The sequence below is a fragment of the Physeter macrocephalus genome, chromosome 11 (genome assembly GCF_002837175.3).
Source record: "Physeter macrocephalus isolate SW-GA chromosome 11, ASM283717v5, whole genome shotgun sequence".
NCBI classification, from domain to species: Eukaryota; Metazoa; Chordata; class Mammalia; order Artiodactyla; family Physeteridae; genus Physeter; species Physeter macrocephalus.
In genome coordinates, this window is record NC_041224.1 from 38624067 (window position 1) to 38637564 (window position 13498).

General features: G+C 42.1%; 1 protein-coding gene across 15 annotated transcripts in view; it reads right to left on the reverse strand.

The window, feature by feature from the left end:
* Window positions 1–13498, reverse strand: part of MTHFS (methenyltetrahydrofolate synthetase) — a 324398-nt gene that overhangs the window by 141862 nt on the left and 169038 nt on the right. The window contains exon 4 of one of the 15 annotated variants that reach the window (XM_055087884.1): window positions 3572–3866. The exons of the other annotated variants lie outside the window; for them this stretch is intronic. Within the exon in view, the coding sequence (XP_054943859.1) occupies window positions 3705–3866 (162 nt within the window). The 3' untranslated portion in view covers window positions 3572–3704. Of the gene's footprint in view, window positions 1–3571; window positions 3867–13498 lie in introns of those variants that run through there. 15 annotated transcript variants of the gene reach the window in all.

Genomic DNA, 13498 nt, shown 5'->3' on the forward strand with positions numbered 1-13498 from the left:
GCAATTGGGATTGACATGTATACACTGTTGTGTATAAAATTGATGACTAATAAGAACCTGCTGTATAAAAAAATAAAAATTAAAAAAAAGGAATGTTTTTGCAGAGCTGATTCAGTAAAACCAAAAGAGAAGGTTCTGAATTACAGTGAGTTGAAGCATTCAGAGGTAAAGAAAAGAGACAGAAAGCACAGACAGTTTTTTAATGACCTTGCAAGATGGTCACTTAGAATCAATTCCATAAGCATGGTTTACAACCGAGAACAATAGGGAGGCAAAAGTGAAGAAGCAGCGCTAAATGTGTCTACATTGGGAGGAAAGACCCGTGGCCCTGCTCAGTGGACTTTCTGCTGACAGCCTGTTTTGAAGGCTCAGGCTGGCCTGCTCCCTGCGTCAGCCCCTCTTCTCCCTTAGAGTGGCCTGTGGATCCCCACCCTCACCTTGGCCACCAGCCTGAGTCTGATCTTGGCCAGGAGGGTTTTAATCAGGACCAGCCCCACACCATAGCACTGAGCCCCAAACTGTCACATGGTAGGATGTCCCTGCCCTTTTCACCTGATGCTGTTATGGAGCTGTCGCCTCATTCCCAAAGACCAGTGCCCCCCTCCTGTCCCAGTTTGAGGGTTCCACTTGCTCCATTTGTTTACAGTAAAATCACTTGTCTCCCATCTACTGCCCATCCTCAGCGGTCCCTATTCTCACACCCTATGGCTAGACCCATCCAAGACTTTTTGCATGTGATAGGCTTTTTAATATTCACAATAACCCAATAAGGGTTGGACCAGTGTAGAAACTGGTGCCCTGAGAGACTAACTAAATTGATCAAGATCAGAGGGGTAGGGGCTTCCCTGGTGGCGCAGGGGTTAAGAATCCACCTGCCAATGCAGGGGACATGGGTTCAAGCTACTGAGCCCACGTGCCACAACTACTGAAGCCCGTGCGCCTAGAGCCTGTGCTCCGCAACAAGAGAAGCCACCACAATGAGAAGCCCGTGCACAGCAACAAAGACCCAACACAGCCAAAAATAAATACATTAAAAAAAAAAAAAATCAGATTGGTAGGAATGAACTGACCCAGGCATTCCACCAGGTCATCTAGTTCCAGAGTCGATGTTCTTCCACACCACATCAGCTGCCACTCACAGCATCCCACACAGGCACACTGCAGCCGTGTATCTCTGAATGCCAACTGCTTTTTGTCCATATTACTATCCTTCACCACCTGTACAAACGCTCCTATCATCCTTTCACTCTGACAACTATTTTCTGCCTGAATGTCTCATACCTGCTGCCACCTGCTGAATACCATATTTTCTTGCTACTTGACTTGTGGACCACAGACTAGCAGCACCAGGCATCACTTGGAGCTTGTTTGAAATGCAGAATTTGGAGTTCTGCCCCAGATCCACTGAATCAGAATCTGTATTTTAACAAGATCCACAGGTATATGCACATGGAAGTTGAGAAGTGCTACTGTATTTTACCTGCTAACTGGGCTTCCTCCCTAACTTAACGGCTACAGCTGGTCCTCCACCCTCCCACCTCATGCAGACAGGTCTCCTCACAGGTCCAAGTGTCTGAGGTTGGCCCTGTCCACACTGCAGGGTGGCCATGCCAGGCAGAGTCCAGAAATATGAGTTCATCCATGACTTCCATAATGTGATAACACAGTTTAAGACCTTTAGAAAGACGCTGTCTCTGTAAGCTGCATTTGTATGCTTCTTTTCTTGGGTTCCTTAGTAGGAGTGTGAGTGTTTGCATCTGGAAGCGATTTTCATTTTTAGTCCTCTATAAATAAGCCAACACATGATTTCCTTCATTACACTCTGCCTGGGGCCCCTTCACTCATTCATCAGCACCCACAGCTGGAGCAGTCCACACCCCCACTTCCACCCTCCCCAACCCACAGGATCAGTGTAAACTGTGGATTTGAGGCTGCAGTGTCATCACCTGTCCTGTGGGCCTGGCCTGGACAAAATGCCGGAACTCACAGGTAGCTCCTGCTGGAGCCCCAGTCAACTTACCTCAGCTTGTACTTCCAGGTCGAGGCTTCATTCCTGAGTTTCTGTTTTGTTACCTGCCCATACCCATTCCCCCTTCTGGAGCCCTACACTTCCCTTTATAAGCTCCTCTCGTTACTGTGGCTGAATCTGCCAGATGCTTAGCTGTCAGGCTTGGCCCTCCTGCTAGGACACCTACCAATTTATCTCGCCAGTTGTTTGCCAGTATCATCCAGAATCTGTCATAACCTTCCAAACTCTGCACTGATTTAAGTCTCAGACTGACTGCTCGAAGAGAGGACGTGCTTGGCAGGAGATACGGGAGGAACTTCAAAAGGACTTGTCTGGTTAATGTTTTCTGAGGTGAACGGAATGGATTTTATGTCACCATAGTTTTCACATGAATTCTTTATACCATACAAACTGTCCTACTTAATATCACTTTCTTTTCAAGGCTGTCTGGATGCCCCTGGAACAGTAGATTACCCAGGGTTCTGGCTAGGAATCACACCTCTGGGACCTGCCAGAATTGGGAGGGGCTCACACTCAACTCTGGGGCGTGGCATAAGTTTGAGCCAAAAGAGCCCTGGGATTAAGGTAGCTCTGGAATTGCAGCCCAAAGATATCAAATGGAAAAGGGGGCAGGCAAAGAAGTAAAAGTCAGGTCTAAAGTAAAGAATCTACCATTGAAATCAGCAAGACAGAACAGAAACAGGAAGAATCTGCAGAGATTCCTAGGGATGCAGGTCCTAAGAAAGTGGGAGCACAACTTTAATACAGAGCCCATAAATTTGCCATAGGTGGGGGGAGAAATAAAAGGGCTAACCTGGTTCAGACCAAACAAAGCAGGGCAAGGGATGCTAGCTGATGCTATAGTACATAGATCCTGGACTGATAGCTTCATTGGAAAAAAAAATTGGATACAGGTCATTCTACCAAGCTGACATACCAGCCCAAAGTCAGGAGCATAGCACCATGCGACACTGCACAACATGGCCAATAAACACACAAAAAAAGTTCAGCATCATTAGTCATTAGGAAAATGCAAATCAAACTATAGTGAGATATCCTCCTACGGAATGGTTAAAATGTTTGAAACTGACAATACTGAGTGTTGGTGAGAATGTGGAGCAACCGGAGCTCTCATAAACTGCTGGGAGGAATGTAAACTGGTATAACCACTTTGGAAAACCTCCACTCCCAGGTATGTACCCAAGATAAATAAAAGCATATGTCTACACAAAGATTTGTACCCAAATGTTCTTTTCACCATTTGTAATAGCCCAAAACTAGAAGCAATACAAATTTCCATCAACAGGTGAATGGATAAACAAGTTATGGTATATCCATACAATGGACTACTACTCAGCAATGAAACAGAATGAACTACTGATATACACAAAGCATGGATGATTTCTACAAATCATTTGCTGGGATGAAGGAAGCCAGTCAAAAAAGAGTACATGCTGTATGATTCCATTTATAAAAAATTCTAGAACATTCAAATCAATCTAAAGTAACTGGAAGTAGGTCATTTTTGCCTGAGGATGAAGGTGGATGGAGGTATGGATGGCACAGAGGATGAGAAGTGTTTTTGGGGTGATGGAATTGTTCACTTTCTTCACTGTAGTGATGGTGTCATACATCCATTTTGATCCATTTTGCACATGTCAAATGCATGAAGTTATACACTTTAAGTGTATGCAGTTTATGATACTTCAGTTATACTCCCCCCCAAAACTGAATATAAGCAAAACAAAATAAAACAAACAAAAAATCCAGTGTGCAATTCACCATGTTCCCTTTCTTCTTCCTGCCATGGTGACCAGCAACCAATGGATGACAGTGAAGCTTCTGTCAGTCTCCATTCCTGAATGAGACATGGAAAAGGTTTGCCAGCCAAGCTGGGATGAACATGTAGCATAAGCAAAAATTAAACCTTGATTCTTCTAAGCAAGTGAGACTTAGGGGTTATCTATTACCACAGCATAACCCTAACCCACCTGACTGACAACAATCCCCAAACCCAACATATTATCCAAAAGTCTCATTAAAAAAAAAAAGTTAACAGTCCAAAACATAATAGAATATGAAACACTACAGTATATAAAATCTGTCTAAGGAATTTATGACACATAAATCAGACTTCTATTTATTCAAGTGACAGAGTAATTATCAAGGTTAGTTCAAGATAGAAATTCTTTTTTTTTTTTGTTTTTTTTTTTTGCGGTACGCGGGCCTCTCACCGCCGTGGCCTCTCCCGTTGCGGGGCACAGACTCCGGACACACAGGCTCAGCGGCCATGGCTCACGGGCCCAGCCGCTCCGCGGCATGTGGGATCTTCCCGGACCGGGGCACGAACCCGCGTCCCCTGCATCGGCAGGCGGACTCTCAACCACTGCGCCACCAGGGAAGCCCAAGATAGAAATTCTTGAAGACATCTATCATACCCATCACAACTTAGGTGGTTAGAAGAGAGTTAGAACATGATAGGGACAGATGGGAATTTTGAATATGCCACAAGCCACTCCTGTATGACACTACGATACTATCCAGCACAGACTGAAGAACACAGAATACACTCTAAAGAAAGAAAAAGACAGTAACATGATGGTCACTAGCTGTGAGATGCACTGAAACATCTCTCTATTCTTGGGGAAGAAATTTGGTTACTTAGAGACTATTTGAGGATCCATCCCAGATAGTTTAGACAGGACTTTCTCAATTCATACGGGAGCTCCTTGGAATGAGAGCCGAAAGGAGATCAAGATTAATGTTTCACAAGAAGTAGGGCAAATGGAAAGGCAAATTCCTGGCAAGAGACTAGACTGGCCTTTGGAAGAAAATTAATACTTGATGTGATAAAGTATTTCATCTTGGGCATTTCAAGAAGGAATCAGATGCCATCATCACTAAGAAAATGAGACCAGAGTGTGGGTCTAAGGCAGGGTCTATCACAGGATATGCCAGACGGACCACTACGCTCAGCCATATATTTTCCCAAAGGCCTCAAAGGTACATGTTTTGACGTCATCTCCAGGTGAGACGGAGTCACAGAGCACACTGATAGGACAGAGAGATGATGCTTTCACCGGGGAGCATTAGACGTGTAGCCCATCATCAAACCCACTGTACAGTGTTAGCTATAGGACATTTTTGTAGTAGAAGCATTCACTTGTAAAATGTAAACTTTAAAATATGATCATTTTTGCAACCACGCTTCATCTTCCCTTCATTTTTACAAAAACAGTGCCCTGCTAATAATGAGAATGGCCTGGGTAGTCTCAGTTGCTGAGAAGCTGCAGACAAAGCATTCATATCCATACCCCTACCCTGCCAACTACCCACTCCACCCCCAACCTACAGGAGTAGACCTTTTCACTCCCTGCTTCAGAGCCAGGAAAAGTTTAGGGCAAGAGTAATGTATTCTGAGGAAGAATGCAGCCATCAGGTGACAGAGCTCTCAAAAAGGGGGCTGTGGGAGAAATAGAAAGAGGACCAGGGAGGTAAAATTAAGAAAATAAGGAAGTGTCCATGGAGGATGCCCTCTGAAAGTCTCAACCATAATGTCTCGTCCACCTTTTATCCCATGAATGGTTCAAGGGACATTGTTCATATAAACTTTCCAATGCTATTCTGCTTGCTCCAGGTTACTGGAATTTTCTGTAAAGTGAGCCACCTGAACTTTCTCCTGAATTCAAATCTTCCCTTCCAATCTCCTCCCAATTCAGTCTTTGAATGCCTCTGGTTATATGGCTTATCCATGGCAAAGTTCAAATGCTCTTCATTCCTATCTCTGTTCACTTTTCCCAATACCAGACACAGTAAATAGATTTCATGTCACAAGTCAACTATCATTGATTGGTAATGGCACCTGAAGGAGAGTGTTAAGAAAGATTTTTGAGATTGTAGCTAAGCTTGATGTGAAAGAGCATCCTAATTGATTACTGATTTCTTCCATGGGGAGGAAGAGTAAGGGCAGAAGGGCCCGGGATGTGCTACCCCCTGCACTGCCTTACACTCACTTCCTTACCCTGGGTCTGGACTCAATCCTATTTTTTTTTTTTTTTTTTTTGTGGTATGCGGGCCTCCCCCTGCTGCGGCCTCTCCCGTTGCGGAGCACAGGCTCCGGACGCGCAGGCCCAGCGGCTACGGCTCACGGGCCCAGCCGCTCCGCGGCATGCGGGATCCTCCCAGACCGGGGCGCGAACCCGGTTCCCCTGCATCGGCAGGCGGACGCGCAACCACTGCGCCACCAGGGAAGCCCTGGACTCAATCCTATTTTAAGACAAATCTCTAATTAGACATCACACTGTCTCTATCTCTAGACCACACAATTCCTTTGGGAAGTATACAGGGTATAACTCCTAAATAATAGAGCCAAGAAAAATATATGTGTAATTAAAATAGCAAGATTATAAGGAAAAAAATCTGCAGAAGTTGGTGTTCCTCTGGAGACATGCAATTCATGCCACGTTAGGACAGCTTACCTTCCTTCCCCTGAGAGCACACATTCCCCTGACACAAAAATAAAACAACGGGTGGGGGAATTAACCTCAATTAAATTCCAGATCTGGGTGGGATGCAGTAGAGAGCAAGGGCATGGTTGGGTCAAAGACAGACACCGATTTTCATTTCCAGAAATCCATTATAGAGCAAAAAGCATAATTATGACAATTACACAATAAACACAGAATATGCTCACACAATATACGAATATAAATATGACTGCCCTATGATGAAATTTTGTGTGGCCATGGGCAAAAGCTTGAACAGAGCACAAATAAATATAAATAGCCTGATTTGTTGCAGTTGTCAGAGCATGGGTTAACCTTTTCTTTCTTTTTAGTTTGGCTTCCAACAATGTTGTTCGTACAACAAATAATTTGTAAGAAGCCATTAAGGTGACTTGGTGACAATTGGAAAAGCAATTATAAATTCCTGCATCTCTGAAATGAGACTGAACCAATGGTGCAGAACCAGAGCAAGGAGAAGCAGAGCCTCTGCACTCAGATTTTTTTTTTTTTTTAATTTTGCCTGAGTAAAAAGAAGGTTTGATTTAAAGAGAAAAGACATCTTTATCTGAGTATCATTTATCTATGTTTTATTCTAAGAACATGACCTATTTACGAAGGATTGCTCAAATGGCCTCTAAGCTTTACCCCATGTATTAACTGCCGAGCAGTTTTGTTAGGCACTGACCTACTGCCACAGTGCCCCAAGTTGTACTATTAATCACTGCCTTGGGGCAAGCTGTGCACCTCCTCAAGGCTCTTCTGCATGCACTCTTCTGATACCTGAAGGAGCCACATGATATCAACTGCTCCATTATCAGTGCCTTAGCAAAGCTGGATTGACTGCTGGTCCCTGAGCAATGTCCTCAATGTCCTGAGGTGAGGGAGGAGCCAGGACTCAGAGCCAGTGAGTGGATTCCACCCAACCCCCGATGTGTAGCAGTTTGAGGGTACATCCTGACTGGTCTAAGTCAGTCCTGGTATTCCCATCCTCTTACCAATGAATGGGTCAAAACCCCTGGAGGATGTTAATCAGCACAAGGTTTTCCTATGTCCTTACGATTGACCCAAGTCCTTACGATTGACCCAGTGAGACTCTAGAAAATGTTGCTGGGCATTTCTTTCTTTGGATGCGGCTGCATCCACATGTGAGGTCTAGAACTCTGTTGCTAACCTGATTAAAGCAGAGTCAAGAGGATTACAGGAAAATAGAAAGTGTGCCACTGGATTAAGTCAACCTCAAGATCACCCCACCCTTGAATTTCTAGTCATATAGCCCTCGTTGTTTATGGCAGCTTGAATTCCATCTTCTGCTGCATCCTAACTGATGGCTAGACCTCATCTCTGACCTCCCTGCCAGACAAAGGAACCCAGATGACACTGAAAGTTGAGACAGGCACACGAGACACACCTCCAGGGGTTCTCTTATCCTCTTTATCCCCACCCCTCTCCTGCACATTCACACACATTTACCTGGAATTCAGATGACAAGAGAAGTGAAACAGGCTGTAGAGATCATCTTAATTAAACTTTTCATAATACTGATGAAGAAATTGGGATTCTGGAAGGAAAAGCAACTTGCCAAATACTATTCTGAGAGGTAGAACTATATCCTTTGATATTCAACCAAAATTTCAAATTCTTGGCAAACTCCCCAATAATCACCTCCCCCACCACTTTTCCAAGCAGAATAGGTTACTTCTAATTCATTGGCATCAATATATTTGTACCCACCTCTATTTGAAATAACCCTATAACATTGTGTGATTACTGGCCCCCACTAGACTGTGCAGTGACATATAACATTATATTAGTTTCAGATGTACAACATAATGATTCAATATTTGTGCATATTGCAAAATGATCACTACAATAAGTCTAGATAACATCCATCAGCATACATACCTACAGAATTTTTTTTCTTGTGATGAGAACTTTTAAGATCTACTCTCTTAGTAACTTTCAAATATGCAATACAGTGTTATTAATCATAGTTGCCATGTTGTACATTACATCCCCATGACTTGCTTATTTTAAAACTGGAATTTTGTTCCTTTTGACCCCCTTCACCCAATTCCTCCAACAGATTGGCAGCCACCAATCTGTTCTCCATATCTGTGAGCTCGGTTTTTGTGTTTGTTGGTTTTTATCTTGTTTTTGTTTGTTTGTTTGTTGTTAGATTCCACATATAAGTGAGATTCTATGGTATTTGTCTTTTTCTGACTTATTTCACTTAGCATAATGCTGTTTGTCCATCTATTTGTCACATATGACAAGATTTCACTTTTTTATGGCTGAATGATATTCCATTTTTTAAATACATGCCACATTTTCTTTATCCACTGATCCATTGATGGACATTTAGGTTGTCTCTACATATTGGCTATTGTAAATAATGTTACAGTGAACATGGGGGTGCATATATCTTTTTGAGTTAGTGTTTTCATTTTCATTGAATAAATACCCAGAAGTGGAATTACTGGATCATATGGTAGTTCTATTTTTAATTTTTTGAGGAACCTCCATACTGTTTTCCAGAGTGGCCGCACCAATTTACATGTCCACAAGCCATGCACAAGGTACCCTTTTCTTCACGTCTTCACCAACACTTGTTATTTCCTGTCTTTTTGAGACAAGCCATTCTAACAGGTGTGAAGTGATATCTCATTGTGGTTTTGATTTGTATTTCCCTGATGATTAGTGATTTTGAGCATATTTTCATTTACCTGTTGGCCATCTGTTTGTCTTCTTTGGAAAGATGTCTATTCAGATCCTCTGCCCATTTTTAATTAGATTGTTTGGTTTTTTGCTACTGAGTTGTATGAGCTGTTTATATATTTGGATATTAACCCTTTATCAGTCATATCATTTGCAAATATTTTCTCCCATTCAGCAGGTTGCCTTTTCATTTTGTTGATGGCTTCCTTTGCTGTGCAGAAACTTTTTAATTTGATGCAGCCCCACTGTTTATTTTTGCTTTTGTTGCCTTTGTATTTTGAGTCAAATCCCAAAAAATCATTGCCAAAACTGATGTCAAGGAGCCTACTGCTTATGTTTTCTCTCAGGAGTTTATGTTTTCAGGTCTTACATTCAAGTGTTTAATCCATTTTGAGTTCATTTTTGTATATGGTACAAGATAGTATAGTGGTCCAGTTTCATTTTTTGCATGTGGCTGTCCAGTTTTCCCAATACCATTTATTGAAGAGACTGTCCTTTCCCCATTGTATATTCTTTGGCTCCTTTGTCATAAATTAATTAGCTGTGTGTGGGTTAATTCTGGGCTATTCTGTTCCATTGATCTATGTGTCTGTTTTTATGCCAATACCATACTGTTTTGATTACTATAGCTTTGTAATATAGTTGGAAATCAGGGAGTGTGATGCCTCCAGCTTTGTTCTTTCTCAAGATTGCTTTGGCTATTCAGGGTCTTTTGTGATTCCATACAAATTTTAGGATTGTTTGTTCTATTTCTGTGAAAAACACCATTGGAGTTTTGATAGGGACTGCCTTGAATCTGTAGCTTGCTTTGGGTAGTATGGACATTTTAACAATACTAATTCTTCCAATCCAGGAGCACAGAATATCTTTCCATTTATTTTTGTCTTCTTCAATTTCTTTCATCAATGTCTTATACTTTTCAGTGTACAGGTCTCTCACTTCCTTGGTTAAATTTATTTCTAGGTATTTTATTCTTTTTGTTACAATTATAAGTGGGATTGTTTTCTTAATTTTTCTTTCTGATGGTTCATTATTAGTGTATAGAAACAGATTTCTATATATTAATTTTGTATCCTGCAACTTTACTGAATTCATTGATTAGTTCTAACAGGTTTTTGGTGGCATTTTTAGGGTTTTCTATATATAATATCATGTCATATACAAATAGTGACAGTTTTATATCTTCCTTTCCAATTTGGATGCCTTTTATTTCTTTTTCTTGCTTAATTGCTCTACCTAGGACTCCCAATACTGTGTTGAACAAAAATGGTGAGAGTGGGCATCGTTGTCTTTTTCCCAATCTTAGAGGAACAGCTCCCAACTTTTCACCATTGAGAATGAAATTAGCTGTGGACTTGCCATATGTTGGCCTTTATTATGTTGAGGTACATTCCCTCTATACCCACTTTTTTGAGAATTTTATCATAAATAGATGTTGAATTTTGTCAAGTGCTTTTTCTGTGTCTACTGAGATGATCATATAATTTTTACCCTTCATTTTGTTAATGTGGTATATCACATTGATTGATTTGCAGATGTTGAACCATCTTTGCATCCCTGGAATAAATCCCTCTTGAACGTGGTATATGATCCTTTTAATGTGTTGTCAAATTTGGTTTGCTGATATTTTGTTGAGGATTTTTGCATCTATGTTCATCAGGGATATTGGCCTATAATTTCCTTTTCTTGTGGTGTCTTTCTCTGGTTTTGGTATCAGGGTAATGCTGACCTCATAAAATGAGTTTGGAAGTAATCCCTCCTCTTCTAATTTTTGGAAGAGTTTGATAAAGATAGGTATTAATGTTCTTCAAATGCTTGATAGAATTCACCAGTGAAGCCGTCTGGTCCTGGACTTTTGGTTTTGGGGTGAGACTGTGCACTTCTTGAAGGCAGAGACTACTGTCTTCAGGTGCCTGGTACTAGTAGGTATTTCACTGTTTGTTGAATGAACAGAGAAAAATCTTTAATTCAGTAGAACCTCATCATGTTAAACCCATTAATTCTAACTTTGTTCACATAGAATCTGTGATATTTCTGAATGGGGATATGGTAGGCAGAATTTCTAAAATGACCTCCCAAATCCTTCATAACCTGTGAATATAATGAGATACCACTCCTGTGATTATGTTATGTCATATGATACCATTGGCCTTTAAAAGGAGCCATTAATCAGATGGGCCTAATATGATTACAGGAGCCATTAAAAGTAGACAACGTTCTCTGGCTGGATGCAGAGAAGGAAAGCAGAAGAGAAGTCAAAGAGATCTGAAGCATGAGGAAGATCTGATGCACCACTGCAGGCTTTGAAGAGAGAGGGGTCATGTGCCAGGGAATGCAGGCAGCCTCTAGAAGCTGAGAACAGCTCCCAGCCAATAGCCTGCAAGCAAACGGGAACCTCAGTTCTATAAACACACGGGACTGAATTCAGGACTGTCAACAACCTGAAGGAGCCTGGAAGCAGACTTTCTTCTATAACCTCCAGATCAGAGTCCAGGCCACAGACACTGTGATTTTAGCTTGGTGAGACTCTAAGCCCAGAACCCAGCTGAACTTGCCCGGACTTTTGAGCTAAGAAACTATAAGATTATGAGTGGGAGTTTTTTAAGGAGAGGAAATATTGTTTTAAGCTGCTAAGTTTGTGGTAAGTTGTTACACAGCAATGGAAAACTAATACAGAGGGTTATTAGGGCAGTGGGGAAGGGGAGTTTTGCTAAGCAAATTATTAGAGTAAACCAGATTTCAATTCTCATGTTAACCTACGTAGAAACAATTGGTTTCCAGGCAGTTTGTTGAAAGGACTTTGGGGATCATTTGACCCTGAGGAAAGAGGTTGCATCTCAAGCCAAGTCCAATCTCAATTCGCACGGCTACCAGGAGTGCCCTGTGGAGAAGAATTGTGAGGCCAAGCCTGGATTCGAGGTAAAATCAATCTGTAATTGATCAACAACATCTTCCAGGAGCAGAGAACATAGCAGTGATTGTATGCATGACAAATAGCTACTATTCCAACTCTAATCCTAACCTACCCATTTGGGAACTACAAATCCAGGGAAAGGATAAGATCACATAGTCAATAAAGAGTAGAACTAGGACCCCAAGCCTCCTAGCACCCAAATCTAACTTTCTTTACACTGTGCAGAGTTTACTAACTTCTGCTAAGCTAAAATATTGATCTTGTTCTGATTCACACCTCAAGACTCCCCTGGCCATGGCAGCAGCCCATGGCTCACATCATGAGTACTGGTGTCTGCCTGGGGACAGATCCCATCTTGAGAAGCTTACAGTCCTGCAACCCACTATGTGTGGTCAGAGCTGGCCAGTGGAAGGAGACCATTTTTCCTTCTCCTCTCCCTCTCTTCTCCTAGGAAGGTGGAAACAAACTACAACCCTGGCATGAAATGAGAAGGCTTCAGTCCATGGAGAACGCCAAAAGGAACTTAGAGACACACGGTGAAAGTCAGTGGACACAGCAGAGAAGAAGCAAGCAACTCACAGACCCTGGGGAACTCCCCATGCCACCGTGTTTATTGTTACACACGGGGTGGCAGGCCTCACCAGGCAATACAGAGGCTCCTCTTGGAATCTTACAATGGCCCTGGCAATGGCCATTTCTTACTCAGGGAGTTGTCTGATATTTGGTTTCTTGTGGAAAGCCTGTGATTATGACTGAACAAACTCAAAAGCAGCCTCTGGAAAAAGCTGTCCAAATTCTCTCTCCAAATAGTTGTTTCTGTAATGAGATAGATCCCAGACCCATCTGTGTGCTCCGGAAGGCTCCTTCCTCTTGCTGGCTTCTTCGGGTTCTGCTTAATGGACTTCTGATTATAGCAGTCCCAGAGTGAGCCCGGCTTATATATGAGGAAAGGAAATCAGCAGGGAACACTCACCTTATGATGCATAGAGAATGAGCTTCTCGCTGGAAATGCAAATTTTGAAGGATGCAAATCTCACTTCTGAATACATAATGGTCCCTAATTAGCTCACAGGTAATTAGCACAATTACCAAGGGCCAGCACACTCTTAAAGCTGTGTGCCTAGGGTATTTTTCCCTAGGGAACATAAACTCAAATGGTAAAAATTCCCTTTCAGCAAAGATTACGTTTTTCCACACATTAACACTGAACCAATGTTGGTTGTATGTGGTCATAAACGTTCCTGTTTACAGCTTTCTTTGTAAGTCATTGCCAGCAGGATCTTAGCTCCACCCTTAGTTCAGTAATGAGTGAAGCCAGTCTGACAAAGACATAGAGATGTAGGGGAGCAAAATTTG